An 18,371-nucleotide genomic window follows, 5' to 3' on the forward strand; every position below is an offset into this window, starting at 1 on the left:
CATTGGATTCCAGCTTCACAACATGGTGCGTTATCCTGCTGGAAGGAGCCGTCAGAAGATGGTACACTGTGGTCATAAAGGGATGGACATGGTCAGCAACAATACTCAGGTAGGGTTTGCCTTTGTAACCATGCTCAATTGGTACTAAGCGGTCCAAAATGTGCAAAGAAAATATCCCCTACACCATGACACCACCACCAACCTGAACCGTTGATGCAAGGCAGGATGGATCCACGCTATCATTTTGTTGATGCCAAAAGTCTGACCCTATCATCCTAATGTGGAAGCAGAAATCGACCAGATAATGTTTTTCCAATCTTCCATTGTCCCGTTTTGGTGAGCCTGTGCAAATTGTTGTCTCAGTTTCCTGTTCTCCAGCTGACGGAAGAGTCACTCATTGTGGTCTTCTGCTGCTGTAGCTCATCTGCTTCAAGGTTGGACGTGTTGTGTGCTCAGATGCTCCTTTGCAGACCTTGGTGGTAACCAGTGGTTTTAGAATTACTGTAGCCTTTCTATCAGCTGGAACCAGTCTGGCCGTTCTTCTCTGACCTCTGGCATCAACAAGGCCTGTCTTCCTGTCTTTTTGGATCATTCTCTGCAAACCCTACAGATGGTTGTGCGTGGTTGTGTCCATCTGGCACCAACAACCATGCCACGTTAAAAGTCACTTCAATCACCTTTCTTCCAAATTCTGATGCTCAGTTTGACCTGCAGCAGATCGTCTTGACCATGTCTATGCAATGCATCCATGCCTGGATGCATTGAGTTGCTGCCAGGTGATTGGCTGATTAGAAATTTGCGTTAATGAGCAAATTTTTGGACAGGTGTACCTAATAAAGTGCCCAGTGAGTATATGTGACTGTTTCCTCCTCATTCTTAGAACATGCTAAAAATATAAATGAATTAGTCATAACTTTTCAGTCTGACCTTGATCAGTTTTTCATGAGTGATCTTTGGTCATTTTGTTACTTTCTCTAAGCTTGCTCACAAAGTTGATGTGCCAATGCTGTCCTAGCAACCTTATTGTCCAATTTAATCAATTATTTCAGTGATTACAAGACAGTAAAGTGAAATTGCTGGGTTTGAGCTAAGCTTAGCTTTTAAACAAGGCCTTCGACGTGTTAGCAATATATCTCTGAGTTGGTCTGACAGGCCATTTTCATCACAACATCTTTTCGCAGGAGTGAAATAATGTCTACCCTTCAGCTGATGCAAATGAAGAAAAATGAAAAGGCTCAAGCCAAGGCTCAGACTTTGGATGAGGGAAGTTCATGGGATTGAAACTAATTGATGTATAGTCTCAACTGATCTCATGGGATGAAACCCAGAAATGTCATGTTAGAGTGTAATTACTTTATTGAATTCTCATCTTTGGCTATTGCATTGATAGTATGCATGGATTTCAGTAATAATATTTGATACCTCATCCCAACAGGAAGTTGACAGTGGTATAACAGAAAAGTATTGAGTCAGCGTGCTCACAGAGGACAGAACCACCTTTTATTAGAAAGCGGTCTTCTCTATTTTTGCATTGCTAATTGTCAAGTCTGTGCAAGCCATATTTATTTGCCCTTTCTGATGACAAGAATTGTGCATAAAGTGAAATCTTTTATTGTAACTAAAAAAGAAATAAAATGTCTGTTGAAAAAATAAAAGTGTAATGTAGCATTCTGTTGATTTTTAACACAAATATTTAATACAAGAGGGACTTTCTATTAGAATAGCAAGATGGCAGCATCTCTTGCTAAAAGGCCTTAATTTATAATAGATTTTTCTTTGAATTTGTTGAAATAGTCAAGCTAATGTGTATCAACGCACCTCTATTACTCTGCAAATGCTCATTCTTGGTCTGAGGGCTGAAAGCAACAGTCAAAGGCAGCTGAAGCAGGATTTATGAATCCCAAATGGCAAGGCGTGCAGTTTGATTTGTAAGGCACAAACAAATGCTGAAACAAATTGACAACATCATCACGAAATCAGTTTTTGGAAAAGTCAAGGCAAACCACAAGTAAAACAGTAATAATTCTTCAGATAAAACAGATTCTCCACATCCATGCGTGGATTTTCTCTATCTTTCTCCCTCAGTCCAAAACATGCTTCATAGGTTAATCGATTACTTAATTTGCCCCTAGATGTGCGAGTGAGTGTGGCCCTGCAACAGAGTGGCCTTCGCCCAGAAGTGGCTGGGTTGGCACCAAAATGGATTCTGTGGGTTCAGAAAATTGATGGATGGATGGATGGATGAATGGATGGATGGAATAAACAATTCATGCAACATCCAAGTTGTTAATCTCAATTAAGATTTAATAAGCTTTCAGATTTTATACAATATTCATGTGACATTAGAGTTTCCAATCCCAATTAAGATTTATTAGGATTTCATATTTAATAAACCACAAATTGTGTTTTTTCTTGGACTCAGTTTGATCTTCTCTTGTCTGGTTCATTCTTTTGTAGCTTCTCAGATTTGCAAAGTTTTATCTTGGTATTTGTTGATGTAAAAACAAACCAATATTCCACATTAACTACATTTGATAATTAAATCAACACCCCATTTTACTGTTTGTTTGTTTTTTACGATTCTCAATTGATATCATTATTCTAAAATTTAAACTTCTAGTCCATATACTTTGAAATTTCACTTTGCAAGCTGTGATGTTTGACTGACTTTCTCGAACTCTAAAGACGAACCATTTCCATTTAACAAAATATTTCATTTTAGTGTTTTTACAGAACACTTGTGCAGCACTCCATCCTAAATTGAAAACTTCCGCCCCCTTGTGGCAATCATAAACAAAACTTACAATTTAGAAAAACATAATCAATAATTCGATAAAACATTCAAAGGTCAATGATCACAGAACTGTAAAATAAACGTATTATACAGACACCAGAAAATAATTTAAAAAATGTAAAAGTTATTTTTTGAATGTATTAGTAACGAGCCTGACCTATAGAGGGCGCTGTTACAAAAAAGGAGCGGATATTTCTAGAACGGCAGTGTTTTGATGGGAACGGAAGTCTTTCTGTTGTTCATCCGCCAGTAATCCACCTCGTCGTGTGAGCAACGATGGCTACCTCTGGGGCTAAACAAGGCACCAAAATTGTGTCCAAAACATCAGCGGGAGGCGCCGGGGCTACGGCAGCCAGCGGCGGGGCTCCCATAATACCCCTGGCCTCCCCGCTCATGGGGAAAAAGAAGAAGCCGTTCCTGGGCATGCCCGCTCCGCTGGGATATGTGCCTGGTCTCGGCAGAGGGTAAGCTAACCGATGCTAGTAGTAGCAAATTGTAGCTTTGCGTGCAACCAGGCAGCCGGTTGTTTTGGTTAAGTGTTGTTGTTTCTATAACCCTGTCATTGTTGTAACAATAAAATATTATGTGATGTAAAGCTACTGTGGCACTATTTTTCAAATTTTCATCGGAAAGAATACATTTTTGGGTGCCAGCATAAGAATCTTGTTACTCAGGAGGCAGATTTTTACTTTTGCACCGCACTACTAGCTAGGCTAGCCACACAGATTTGGTTTTTGACGTGAATTATACAGGCCAGTGTCATAAATAATAAAAAAAAAAATCAGCATTACTAAAGGTATTTTGCAATGTATTTGTACCTTTATTTATTTTTCAATTAGCTCATTCCTTCTACAGTGTCCAATTCTGTAACGTTTGAATGGAAATTCCCTTCTAGTGCCACTGGATTCACCACCCGGTCTGACATTGGTCCTGCTCGAGATGCCAATGACCCAGTGGATGACAGACATGCTCCCCCAGGGAAAAGAACCGTGGGAGACCAAATGAAAAAGAATCAGGAGGAGGATGAGGAAGATCTGAATGACACCAACTACGATGAGGTTCATCTATGGATTGTTTGACAGCGACTTTGCGACTGTGCTGTTTCTCTAAACACCATTGCTGTCGTTTTGTTTGTTTTGTAGTTTAATGGTTATGCGGGTAGCTTGTTCTCTAGCGGGCCTTATGAAAAAGATGACGAGGAGGCAGATGCTATATACGCAGCCCTGGACAAGAGGATGGACGAAAGACGCAAAGAAAGAAGGTTTCTCTCAAAATTCCTCCAGCTTTCCATGTGCCATTTGTGCATTTTTATTCTACACTGTTAAAAGTTAAGACTGTGTTCTGGGGTTGAATGTTGTCTTTGCTTTTGCAGAGAGCTAAGAGAAAAGGAAGAAATTGAAAAGTATCGTATGGAGAGGCCTAAAATCCAGCAACAGTTTTCCGATCTGAAGGTACAACACTTGCACATCAAATCATTGTTGTTTTTAAAAAAAACTTTTGATCAAATGAAAGTTCTCAGTTGACATTGACAATAAGCTTTTTTAATTTATCATTAAATTCATTAGCTTTGTCTAAAGACATATAATACTTTTAAATTATGCTTAAGCCATAAAAATTAGCTCAGTTACTTCAACAAGTTAAACAGAGCCAGTGGTGGAATTTATTGTGAAAGACACTTATTTAAATCAGATAATAAGGATTTCTATTTTGCCAACATCTATTTACTGGGGTTTTTGCCTTCTAAGGTTTGTGTTGTGTGAGCTAAAGTAAAACAAATGTTACATCAGTGTTGAAACTGTTCTGTTCGATTTTAAACTGTTGCCAAGAATGCAAAGACATGGGTTTAGTGTAATAGTTGATATTTTGATATTTCTTTCCTGATGCTGTAACTTGGCTAGAGTAGAGAGAGAGAGGGATCTTTCCAAAAGTTGAGATATGTATGCCAATACCGGGAACCCAAATGTAGTATTGGTTTCTAAATATTGCCTTTTTTTAAATGAAAATGAAGAAATTATGTTTAGCAAAAATGCATAAATTTGGATCTCAAAAACATTTTTCCGTGTTTAAATCTTTTCACATACATATCTGTCCCTTAAACCACTAAACAAAAAAAAACAAGCATTAAAGGAACAATATGTTATCAAAACAACATATCAGTTCACTCAGTATGACTTTGTAAATGCGAGGCTTGCTAAAGATAACCTGAATCAAACATGCTGCACTCAAGTAGCCCACTGACACCGACTAAATGATTCATGGGTCACTTGAGGGCCGCACAGATGGAATCCACTACTTACATTATTTCCAGATTATTTACTATCTGGTTCTACACATTTTACTTTAGAATACTACTGGATTCTCTCCACTTGATTGATATCCGTAACTCAGTCTTGATTGATGTCAAACAGTCTTTGACTTCAAAGAAAAAGAAACTTGCATTGAATAAACAAAACCAGGAGTTCTACTCAAAATACGGATTTCTTATGGCAGGTTGTTCCCATGCACTAAGACAATTTGCTAAATAATCAGCGATCAGCTCAAACGTTATGAACTGCACTTAACTAACTGAGCTTTCCATCTGCTATATGTGGATGCTGCTGATAAGAGTTGCATACACACTGGATTCCTGTGCATTATTACATTTTGAAGATACACGTTTTAGTGCTGGTTGTGTCATAGTATTCTGTTGCATTTATCCATCACACCTTAAAAGACGGTCTTGTTCAATTCAATCAATGGCTAAAAAGAATCAAACTCAATCCTAAACAATAATCTACAGTAGTTTTTTGTCATTTATTTTTTCTTTATATTGGCTGGAAGTGATGGTGCTTTTGACAATGATTTCATTTTTGTGAATGTTGTAAACTGAAGCTATGTCTCCCAGTGTGCTGTAGTAGGTGTGCTATGTTAGTCATTTGTGTTCTGATATTGTAATAATTAGACTTTATTTTAATAATTCATACATATTTTCCAATTCTCTTTTTGTTTTCCTCTGCCTTTTTAGAGAAAGTTGGCCGAAGTGTCAGAGGAGGAGTGGTTGAGCATCCCTGAAGTTGGAGATGCAAGAAACAAGCGTCAAAGGAACCCTCGCCATGAAAAACTCACACCTGTCCCTGATAGCTTCTTCTCCAAGCACCTGCAGAGCGGAGAGAACCACTCCTCTGTCGACCCTTTGCAAGGAGTCAGTAAATACGCGCACACGCACAAGATCCAACTAGAAGCACTGAAAACCATGCATCATGCTGCAGTCCCAGTTTAGTCCAGCAGGGGTCAGGAAACTTCACCTAAAACAGTCTTAGCAACTGCCAAATGTTTATGATACTGCTACTTTGTAGCTTCTGTACAGCAGCCGTGAGCTGATGGGTATTTGGACAGTAACAAGATGGAATTAGTTTATTGGTTTTAGTGCTTTATAACTGCAGTCCTGAATTCAGGCTGTGGAACTGTGGCCCTCCTTTGGCTTGTTCTTCTCTTATTATTCATTCTTATTCTTTCGTGCGTTTTTTTGTCCGTTCATATCTTCTGCATATTTTATCTGATTTCTGCCATTCAAGTATCAAAATGTCCTGCAAATTGAGGACATTATTGCTATCTTCTGCGATTTCTGCTACAACTTATGGTTTTTCTGCAATTCAACAAAATTGCTGCAAAATGTTGCCATAGAAGTACATAGGGGAAGGCTCTTCAGCAACTTCAAACTTACTGCAAAGCTAACTTCTGCATACTTTATGCCGTTCAAAAAATTCAAACATGCATTTGTTCTGCTCTTTTGTAGACTTTTCTGCTGTCTTTAAACCATTTTGGTAACATTTAAAGTTTTTCAAAATTTTAAGTTGTTTGAATTTCAAATATAATGGAAGTCAATGGAGACAGTGCTTCAACTTCTCTGTTTTTGAAATGCATCTCCTCCTATAATTTCTCAACAATTATTTTAATCTGACGTATAGTTGAGACACAGCATCATTTTGTTTGGGACATCTGTCCATCTCAGACTCTGTAGCGTTTGTGCCTACGTAGATGACATATACAGCTGCGAGCAGTCCTGGAATTTGAACCCGTTGCCATGGAGACAGCACTCTCTTTCAGACACGCACAGACACACTGAGACGGGCTTTGCAAAAGTTCAGGGGACCTTTGACACTTTCAATGACACATAGATGTTTTTTTATTCAAAGTTTCAAACACAAATCCCCGTGTTTGGAATAAATTCTGTTTGTATGAACAGCTTTAACTAGCATAGCATTAAACCTTTATATTAACATCATGCTAGCTGTAGGTGCAAATGTAGACATTCCTTTACATTTTTGTTATGTAACCATTACATCTACATTGTGCTGGCTCACTTATGTTAGATCATTTAATTTGACATCTATCAAGGGTTTTCAAGCTAATTTGGCATTTAGCTAAAAATTTTACAGGTTTTTTTGCAATGTGAATTAATTGCAGCATTATAATGGTGATGTCTTCTGCAGCTTGGCAATCCGAAAACCTCTGCAGATTTTACGCAAACAGCTTCAGCAATTTATCCAGCCTTTTTCTTTTCAATACATTTCAGCTTCCTCTGCTAAAAGTTATGCGATTAAGCCAATAAAAGCAACCACCTTTTGCAATTAGTCAGTTAATCGTATATACCCAGGAAATGCAACTTTTCTAGTTATTCTTGGCACATTTTTTGTCATTTTCAGTTCACAGCATAGAAAAGCAGTTTCACACATTTACAGTTTGTTCACATTATATATTCTATCTTGTTACACTTGTGAGGGAACTGTAATTGGAAACCGAATTCCCTGGAACAATAATGCTCCTTCTCTTCTAACATTATTTCCTGTCTGCACTAGCTGGGGGGCCTGAACACACCTTACCCTGGGAGCATGACCCCTGGTCTGATGACACCTGGAACAGGAGAACTGGATATGAGGAAAATTGGTCAGGCCAGGAACACTCTCATGGATATGAGGCTCAGTCAGGTATGCTTTTTGTGTAATTCAGTATGACTTCCTCTTTAATCTGCTTGTGTTCTGCAGTGATATGGATAATTGTTCTGTTGCGTTTGACTTTTGCTGTGCAGGTGTCAGATTCTGTGAGCGGGCAGACAGTCGTGGACCCTAAAGGATACCTCACAGATCTGAACTCCATGATCCCAACTTATGGAGGAGACATCAGGTAACGACAGCGCGGCCGTAACTTCTTTTCTTTTATACGCGTTTGTGATCCCACCATCAGATGTTTCCACTTCCTTGCATAACAGATAAGATTTTCTATGCATTAACCAAAAAAAGCATCGGATAAACCTTTTGTGTGAAAGAAAGTGGGAAAGATTAAATCAAAGCGCTATCTAAAGCTGTGCATTTTTCTAATTTTTATTTTTATTTTATTTGGTAAGTGCGAACTGTAAAGTTGGGGAGATAGCTTCTAAATTTGCATCTCAATGAGTAAGAGGTTCCCGGGAATGTGGGAAGTTGTTGAGATTGTCTGTTTTTGATCATTTGTATCTAACTCTTTGGGTGCAGTGACATCAAGAAGGCTCGCTTGCTGCTGAAATCAGTGAGGGAGACCAACCCCCATCATCCACCTGCTTGGATTGCTTCGGCCAGGCTGGAAGAGGTCACTGGTAAACTTCAGGTGGCGAGGAACCTGATAATGAAAGGCACAGAAATGTGCCCAAAGGTAAATTTGAGGTTATTGCAGGCTTGATCGAAGGGGTGTGACAATCACAGCATCACCGCATCGGTGATGACCGCATCACAGCACGTTTTTTTCTTCTGCATATGGTGTGTGATTGGAACTAATAAACACATTAAACACATTCATCTTTGCTGATAATTTACTTTTTCTGCTAGTCCCGTGTTCAGACTTCAGGGGCTTCTGGGGGAAACCTTTTATTACTGTTCTCCTTCACTCCCTGCGCGGCTCTCACTCCCTCTTGCGCCCCACACGCTCCCTCTCCTTACACACACGTGCGCGGTTTCAGCAGCACATACAAATCCTCATTGTACAACAGAAATTCCGTCTCGCGAGGAAATGCGACAAATTTACTGCGTTCTAATTATTCATTTCCATTACAAGTTGCGTGGGTGGTGGTGTTTATTACTGTTCTCCTTCACTCCGTAACACCAAACACGAACGGGCTCTGTTAGATTTCGATGAATATCACTACATGTTTTGTTTGGGAATTATTTCGTGCAGCGCAAAGTTACGTGTCTGTATAAACAAAGGCGGAGCCTCCCGCCACGTGTTCTTCATGGGTGTCAGGCTTCATGGCTACCGGAAAGGTGACAAAGTGTCTGCAGTCTGTTTATTACTGGGCAATATATAATATTCTGAGAAGATGTCTGTACCAGAGAGCACAGGTGAAGCCTTGCTTGCAGCTCCAGAGCGGTCCGCTGCAGAAGAATTAACACACTTGTGTGCTCCTTCCTCCTACATACGCAGCGTGCTGACACACATACACATAGTCATTCTACAACACCTATATAGTTAGTTCATTAGGTGGATAGGTAGTAGTTAGTGGTTACTGTTATTTGTTAATAAAGAATACTGCGTTGTAATTGTATTCATTTGCAACGCAGCCGCGGGGGTATTTTGTGTTTGGCCGGGGGGGGGTTAACCGCCACACCGCCCCCGCTGCTGGTTCATCACCGCGGTGATCAAAAATCCCACACCGTCACAGCTCTACTTGATCGTCTGTAAAATGTTTTATTTTTGAATGAAAATATTTCACTTTATTGTGGTATCTATAAATGCAAACCGAACTTTCTAGCATTTCAGTTTTCCTGTTCATTTATGAAAGAATCTTTCATGAGGATTTGTGCCTCTCAACCAGAGTGAAGATGTGTGGCTGGAGGCCGCTCGGCTCCAGCCCGGAGACACGGCTAAAGCTGTTGTGGCGCAGGCTGTCCGTCACATGCCGCAGTCCGTCCGCGTCTACATCCGAGCTGCTGAGCTGGAGACGGACATCCGGGCCAAGAAACGGGTCCTCAGGAAAGGTACACTTCTCAAATATTGATTCTAATAAAGCCAAATTACAGTTACTCGAGTAGTGGGTCTGCATTACTTTTTATCCTGTCTGCACATGTTTTAAATTTTGTGCAAATAAGACGGATCTGTCTCCTTCTGGTCAAAATTCATGAGGAGTTTTTTCTTTAAAAGTTCTTGAACAGAATGTCTCTTTTCAGGCATATTAGGATAAGGTATAAAACATTTCCTCAGTATTACATTTAGCAGCTGTGTTTTTGGCCTCTCCTCAAGGCCAGGAACTGCATTTAACCGCGGTGTTGATGCCCCACTTCATGCTTGCACACACAAGCACGCACAGAGCAGCATTTCCCAGCAGCATACTCTGCTGACAGAGATGGATCGGATCGTCCTCTGAGGAAGAGCCCTCTTCGTTTCTACATGTTCAAATGCCTGTGTGCTGCTTTACTTTCGAACTTTTCACAGCATTCTGTCTTCCCGCCCAACACTTTTAAATACTACTGCTAATGCTCAACCAAACAATGCTGTTGAACGTGTTTTTGCCTTTTTATAGTTACTGAGATCAAAAGTACCTTTTGATGAACGCCTCTTTGCTGTCTTGTAAAATGTTGATTATGGTATAAATGCAGATTGTTGATGCTTTTCATCCAATGACACAACTCTCATAAAATACAGAAAGATATTGGGTTTTAAAGACTGGTTCTCAGAATTTAAAGAATTATTTCAGTTAAAGATTTTTCTAGTAAAATCTACACTGGAGTTTATATCTAGGTTTGTTACTGGATAGATTAGATTTATGACAACAATTCTCTCAACAGAAAGGCGTAGTCGCAGATACAACAGCTTAAGAAAACAATGCTTCCTGAGATGCAGTGTGAATGCTCCAAAACTGACCAACCACACTTGCAGAATTTTGGTTTTGTTAATGAAAAGAAAAGCATCTATCTTTTTAAAAAAAAATTATTAACTGACTGTTGTAATGAGCTAGTTGAGCTACAAAACATGCTGATAAAATGTCTTTCGTGCATTAACTTTACTGTTACCCAAATAGCCCTGGAGAATGTGTCCAAGTCGGTCCGACTGTGGAAGGCAGCTGTAGAGCTGGAGGAACCCGAGGATGCCAGGATCATGCTCAGCAGAGCTGTGGAGTGCTGCCCTACAAGTGTGGAGGTATGTCTGTGATCTTAAAATCAAATGTATCCCATTTATTATTGTGGTATGCCACACGGCGCCATGCTGCGAAGGCCATTTCCGTCCAACTGTTCCTCTTCCTGCAGCTGTGGCTGGCACTGGCGCGTTTAGAAACGTACGAGAATGCCCGCCGCGTCTTGAACAAAGCCAGAGAGAACATCCCCACGGACCGCCACATTTGGATCACCGCTGCCAAGCTGGAGGAGGCCAATGGCAACACTCAGATGGTGGAAAAGATCATTGACAGAGCCATCACGTCACTGCGGGCCAACGGCGTAGAAATCAATAGAGATCAGTGGATTCAGGTTTGTTCAAATCTAAACGGCTTATTTCCCTTCGTCTGGTTTAGCTGTTTCTCATTTCAACTTGGGATATTCCTGTTCAAAATCCAGCAAATGTTGAAAATGTCTTATTTTAATTTGTTTAACTTTAAATGTAAGTTTTTTTTTATTATGTTAACTTATCTTTTTTTGCCTTGTTTTGCCTTAGACTAAAGAAAAACAGTTTTTAAATCTAACTGATGTGATCAAATATATTCCAAGTACATTTTACAATTTTTCAAATGATAAAATACAAACATTTGTATGATGTATCCAAAAGTCAGCTCCAAATCTTTTTATACTTATTCCCTCCCCCCTTTCACATTTGTGGTTATGCTTTCAAAGCTTGTTTTGTTTAATTACTTCCTTGCGAAATCCAAACGATTGTCAGACGATAAATCTTGAGTTTTTTCTCCTTTACATCAAGTCCAAGTCAGTTCTGAACACTTTTAAACTCACTCATTTCTTTCTTCTTCTTTTTTTTTCCTGTTAGAAAAATAATCATGCAAAAGAGCCTTTGGAGAAAATAAAAGATACACATTAAATCTACTTGTATTACATCAGGTAGATGTAATATCTGACAGAGGAACCGTTAAACTCCCTTAGATGAGTCATTTTTCCTGAGTCGTGCTTATTAAACAGCTTAAATTCCGATGTGTAATTTGGTTTTTTTCTTCTTTCCTTAACATGAGTTAAAAGAAGGCACAGCTTTGATGACCATTTATCCATCATTACACTTGAGACTACATGTTAATATGTCTCACAAAGCTGTTTTGACTCAGCCTAAAAACCTTGGAAGGAGTTTGTTGCCAACTTTTCTAACATGCCAGCATTTTGGCAAACGTCCTGTTGCTTCATTTAGGTGCAAAACAAGCCAGAACTGTGACTGACGTTTCCTTTGTTACAGTTCAGTTCTTTTGCAATAACAGGCGCTCACAGAAAACCCCCTTTTGCACAGTTTTTCTGTTTATTTTTCCTTTGACTTTTTTTTTTTTAATAACATCTGGCAGAGTGAGTGCAAATAGAGGCTGAATAACTGGGTTACAGATGCCTCAACATCAAGGTTTCATGACCGATTCTAGTAAAGAACAGATCAGTTCTTCAGTTCTGTAAGCAGGCAGAAGTGATGCAACCAAGAAACCACTGCGATGAACTAAGATGCTTTGAGTCCTAGGAGAGTTCTTTTGCTCTGAGATGTTTTTATTTCTAAAAAATCTGATCTTTAACCTGTAAATCTTCACATACATGTTAATTAGTAACTTGGGTTCATTTAAGGATTCGCTGCAGGAAGCGTCTTATTTTGAAACTGGCCTGCAGCTTTGGGCCACAATTCAAATTCTGATTTTAACTTGATTGCTTTCTCATTCATTAGAAATGAAGCTGCTGGCATGAGCGCTCATGCCAGCAGCTTTCATCTACATGAAAATATTCCTCTGCTAACCTTATACGTTAAACATAGTCATCACAGTTGTGATCGGATGGTGAAAAACCTTTATTTTGGTGAATGTCACTGTGGATTGTGCATCGTTAAAGTAACAGGAATATTTATTGAGGCTAAAGAGCCGCCGGAGATTTCAGACATCCAGAGTTCATGTCATGAATCCTTTGTCAGGGTTGTTCAACACATCCCAGGCTCCTCATCAGTTTCTCTGTTGATGTTTTTAAAAGCTGCCAGTAGAAACCGTTATTTCAGTAGTTTTTGTTCATAAATGTTAATAGTTTTTTGTATTTATTTAATCATGCCTGAATGTATTTACAGTTAGATAAAACATATTCTTTAGTGTTTTTCCATTCATGTTGGCGACGTGACAGTGTTATGCCACATATCATGGCACCTCTACCTCCATTCTTTACTGTTTGAGACTCCCTGTTGCTCAGTTCTAAGTTTGTTTTCAGCTGCATTTCTTTGCTGTATCAAATTTTTATTTCTCACATTATTTTCTGCCACCTTATCAGTCACAGTTGTTCCTCCGTCTGAATGTGTGCTGCAGGATGCTGAAGAGTGTGATAAAGCGGGCAGCGTGGCCACTTGTCAGGCTGTGATAAGGGCAGTCATCGGCATTGGCATTGAAGAGGAGGACCGTAAACACACATGGATGGAGGATGCTGACAGTGTAAGTTGGTTGAATTTGGAGCACAAGACGAGTCGGATCACTGCACAATGCACTGCTCAATTATCTGGCCAATTACATTATGTGATTTTATTTTTTTAATGGAGTAATTAAAGGCCTGTGGTTTTTGTGCTCCAGTGTGTGGCTCATGGAGCTCTGGAGTGTGCCAGAGCCATCTATGCCCATGCCCTTCAAGTGTTCCCCAGTAAGAAAAGTGTCTGGCTCAGAGCTGCCTACTTTGAGAAAAACCACGGGACCAGGTCAGTCTTTTTTTTTTTCAAACATATTTTATCATCCATGAAGTCGTGCTTTATTATCTTATTCTCCTTGCTTCATTTCCATTAATTGCATTCGATTCTATCTCTGTCACTTTTTGTTTTCTAACTTTTCATGGTGTGCCTCAGGGAGTCTTTGGAGGCCCTGCTGCAGAGAGCCGTAGCTCACTGTCCCAAAGCTGAGGTCCTGTGGCTGATGGGTGCCAAGTCCAAGTGGCTGGCTGGTGATGTGCCAGCAGCTCGAAGCATCCTCGCTCTGGCCTTTCAGGTGGCGATGAACTCCTGCAAACTCTGGACACATTATCATAATGATTATAAATTAGCTTTTAATGCAGACCAGTCCTTTGTTATTGTTTTCTTTTTAGGCCAACCCAAACAGTGAAGAGATCTGGCTTGCTGCTGTAAAACTGGAGTCTGAAAACAACGAGTATGAGAGAGCCCGCCGACTGTTGGCCAAGGCTCGCAGCAGTGCACCAACAGCCAGGGTGAGCGCCTGTGTTTGTTTATGCTCATTTCTCTTCCCTTATTAGGACCGTTGTGGTTACAACCATTCTTTTGGGAGGCGCTGGTCCTCCTGGGAATCAAAGTTTAGCTCTAAAGAGGAAAAACGTCATGTCTGCCATTAAAAATGGGGCCAAAATATCAGTAGTTTTGAAGCTGTACCTATAGAATTAGGTTTGAATTCAGACTTTGGAAAAATAAATGGAAGTCCTAATAAGGATATTGGAGTTTTAAAACTTTTTCTCCCAGACTTCTCCTAATACAAGCATTTAAATGGAGACTTCCCTAACTTTCTGATTTGCCTCCCAATATGATTGAACAGTTTATGATTAAATTAGCTCATAGTATAGTTATAATAAACCACATTTTTCACAAGATTGTCTGACAAGAGTCATGCCAGATTTGGCTATAATGTTGTGTTGTTTCCTGTCAGAAACCCGTTGTTCAATCATGATCTAAAAGAAGGTTGTCTCAGTCTTCTTTACTAATTCTGTTGAGGCCAGCAGTGTCAGTTAGTCATCTCCACTCACTTTGACAGGTGCTTTCAGAAAAGCCTGTCACCTGTCACCGTTGATCTTTATCGTGCTCCAATCCCGCCTCATATCGCAATTGTGTGCTGAGAGATGCCAACCTAAGAGAATCTACTCTGCTGTGGGCTGTGCTGATCCTGCTGTCAGACTGTTGAGGAAGCTGTTGATTTTTCAGGCTACAATGATAGAAAGTGGCATTGAATGGCTCACTTCTCAAGGCTGAAAAAAAGATAAATCAGAGTCCAAAATATAAAAAAACAGCCCAGACGTAACATCAACATCTGAAGAGACTCGAAAAATTTCCAGTTGAATATTTTATCCTGTACTTGTGTTGCCAATCACAGAAAAAAAAACATTTGATGGGACACATTTTAGGGTCTGTTGGTTCAGATACGCGTCTGATTATAGATGCTGAAATCCTTATTTTATTCCTTTTTGGGTAAAAGAGTAAAAGGTTTTATTGTTTTTGAATTGTTCATGTTTAATGTACTTGTTAAGTCTAAAATGTATATTAATTTATGTTTAGTGACCTATGTTCTTTATTTGGTAAAGTGAGTTTAAACTCCCGACTGCTTTTATTTTTATTTTTTTATAACAAAGCTCAGAAGTATTTTGCACTAATATAAATTAGCTTAATTGCAGCCATTGTTGTCGTTTTTTTGTGTATAGTGAAGAGTGTAGTAATCTTGTATGTTGGGACTGTAGCAGAAGTGTAAACTATTGTTTTATGGCTTTGTAACAAAGTCCAGACTTGAAATCTCTGACAGCCGGTATAATTCTGAATAAGGTCACATCCAGGCTTGCTGTGTAAAAAACACATTTGAACTTTTTCTTTTTTTAAATTTCAGGTCTTCATGAAATCTGTGAAGCTGGAGTGGGTGTTGGGAAACATAGAAGCTGCTCAGGATCTGTGCACGGAGGCGCTGAAACATTACGAGGACTTCCCCAAGCTTTGGATGATGCGAGGTCAGATTGAGGAGCAGTGTGAGAACATGGACAAGGCTAGAGAGGCGTATAACCAAGGGGTGAGGGGAAAAAAAAACAGACCAAACCTTAGGTGGATGAGCTCTTTAGGTGATAATTATCTTTTCTGTTTCCATAGTTAAAAAAGTGTCCACACTCAGTGGCGCTGTGGTTCCTGCTGTCTCGTCTGGAGGAGCGAGTCGGACAGCTGACGAGAGCCAGAGCGATCCTGGAAAAGTCTCGGCTGAAAAACCCTCAGTGCGCCGACCTTTGGTGAGAAACTCTTGAACCCTTCAGATTTCTCCCCCAATGAAAAGGAAAAGACATTTCTGTGTTTAGAGACACAATCTAACAGGAACATTTCTGTCTGTGGGTCTATTCTTTTGGTCTAAACTGAGCATAGACGTGCATTTAGAATCATTTTTTACCCTTACTTGTTTAAAAGAAACGTATAGAAATGAAGCCAAATGTCTATTGTTCCACGAGCTACATGTGTGTGTTCATCAGGTTGGAGTCTGTCAGGCTGGAGTATCGCGCTGGATTAAAGAATATAGCCAACACACTCATGGCCAAGGCCCTGCAGGAATGCCCCAACTCTGGTGAGTCATGAAGGGAGGCTTCTCCTTCTAGTTCAGAAATAAACAAACATACAAAATCACAGCTTCTTGTGCAAAGTTGTTCAAACACAATGAAAGAGAGAACATTTGTAAATTATTTTCATTACATTTTCTATTTGGGATTTTATTTTTTTTAATTTAATTTAATGTATTATTTTGTTTTTATGTCCTTAATTCTAAATGATAAATAAACAAACTCCTCCCAGCACAGAGCTGTTACGTCCTCAAATACACATGTCGTTATGGGATATTTTATTTTTGAACAAAACTAGAATTCAGTTACTAACTTCTGCATTTCTTTGGAAAAAACTGGATAAAAATACTCTTTTTAATGGAATTAAATGAGAATATGTGTCATGTTGACAATTGAATAAAAATGTAGCTGATGTTTACTCTTTAAAAAGGTTTTTTTGATACTTGGAGGGTTGAAAATGTGTGTTGTTGTTTTTTCTTTTCCTCCCCCAAAGGCATCCTGTGGGCTGAGGCAGTGTTCCTGGAGGCCAGGCCCCAGAGGAAGACCAAGAGTGTGGACGCTTTGAAAAAGTGTGAACACGATCCTCATGTGCTGCTCGCCGTAGCTAAGTACGTCTCCCTCTTTCCACCCTATTCTGTGGTATTTGGCTTTGCTGTCTTTTATGAAAAAACTTGTTTGACACCAAGAATTTGCTATGAAATGATTTACACCATTCCAAATTTGGATGTATTCTTCTAGATACCAGATTGCTTCTGCACTTTGAGATGCTCAACTTTTGCGTTGCGTGTTTTAGGTTGTTCTGGAGTGAGCGTAAAATTACTAAATCCAGAGAGTGGTTCCTCCGAACGGTGAAGATTGAGCCTGACCTGGGCGATGCTTGGGCTCTCTTCTACAAGTTTGAGCTGCAGCATGGCACACAGGTATGATGGATCTGATGTCTCGACTTGCACGACTTTTATCAATGATTACATCAGCACGGCAACACTTACGAGGATATTTATGTGTGTATCAGGAGCAGCAAGAGGAAGTGCGAAAGCGGTGCGAGAATGCGGAGCCCCGCCATGGAGAGCTGTGGTGTGCCGAGTCCAAACATGTCCTGAACTGGCAGAAGAAAACAGGAGAGATCTTGGAGCAGGTAGCCAGCAAGATCAAGAACACGTTCTGAAATTTGGGAAGCATGGACTGAAATCACCTGGAGGACTCTGGCAGTCACCGGCAGAGCGGAGAGCAGCTATAGACTTGATTGTGCTTTACCAAGACTTGCCCAAAGTTCACACAAGCTTTTCAGTTTGTTGTCACAGGATTATAGCATCAAGTCTGAAATGATCTGAAAGCAGGCAGAAAATACAGCTTTTCCTTTTTTTTCATCTGTTGTCTGACTTTAGCTGTCTTTGGTGATTCTTCTGTGATATTTTTGATTCTTGTGAAATTTCAGTTTTGACCGGAGCATCTCAAACTTCTGCTAACATGAGGCATCATGCTAGAAATAATGTATTTTTTTTTCTCTTTTCTACGCCGCACCCGGTATAATCCCACTCCCCAAAAATAAACACAAATTGTTTCATTTGTCTCTCTTTAGTTCTAATTTTGACCTGAATGCTCCTATATTTCTTATTAGCATGAAGCCATGAAGGTTCAAAGAGCTTAGAAGTATCTTTGAACTTATGGATCACCAAGGATTAAGTAAATAAACAGAAATATGAATTCATTTTTTAGACTTTGTTTCTGTTATAATCAGTGAGACCAACTTTTTCCTCTGACAATGACACCCCTTTGTATTGTTCAGGGAGTCTAGATAGAGTTAGCTCAGACCTTCTTTTTTGTTGAGGTTCATGTCTGTTCTTAAAGTTTCTGGCCAGAAATTAGCGCATGCATTCCCGTCCCCCTGTGCAAAAGACCCAATCCTGCTTTGCCCTGCAATTTGAAAGAAATCTGTAAAACTTTACGCAATAGAGTGTGCAAAATGACAATGTAAAAACTCCATGTTTGGTTTGTTCAACTTTTAATTTTTGTGTCTTTACTCCCAAACAAACAATGCAGACCTTCTGAAGTGAATGTTTGGTTGAGGGGAATTCTGACTCCAAACTCAGTGAGACAGACGATGATCTGCAAATGATGTT

General features: G+C 39.7%; 1 protein-coding gene across 1 annotated transcript; it reads left to right on the forward strand.

Annotated features, from left to right (window-relative positions):
- The first annotated feature begins 2,973 nt into the window (after positions 1–2,973).
- prpf6 (PRP6 pre-mRNA processing factor 6 homolog (S. cerevisiae)) lies at positions 2,974–17,815 on the forward strand. Its single transcript, XM_004070505.5, has 21 exons — positions 2,974–3,258; positions 3,690–3,852; positions 3,937–4,055; positions 4,167–4,245; positions 5,799–5,975; positions 7,633–7,761; positions 7,863–7,957; positions 8,305–8,461; positions 9,618–9,780; positions 10,821–10,939; positions 11,047–11,265; positions 13,272–13,394; positions 13,530–13,651; positions 13,796–13,934; positions 14,032–14,151; positions 15,546–15,722; positions 15,800–15,933; positions 16,168–16,259; positions 16,745–16,859; positions 17,045–17,171; positions 17,264–17,815. The coding sequence occupies exons 1-21, from the start codon at positions 3,071–3,073 to the stop codon at positions 17,414–17,416; spliced, it is 2,910 nt and encodes a 969-aa protein (XP_004070553.1). The 5' UTR covers positions 2,974–3,070; the 3' UTR covers positions 17,417–17,815.
- The last annotated feature ends 556 nt before the right edge of the window (positions 17,816–18,371 follow it).

The sequence above is a fragment of the Oryzias latipes genome, chromosome 7 (assembly GCF_053564925.1).
Source record: "Oryzias latipes strain Hd-rR chromosome 7, Olatipes_Hd-rR_3.1".
Taxonomy (NCBI): Eukaryota; Metazoa; Chordata; class Actinopteri; order Beloniformes; family Adrianichthyidae; genus Oryzias; species Oryzias latipes.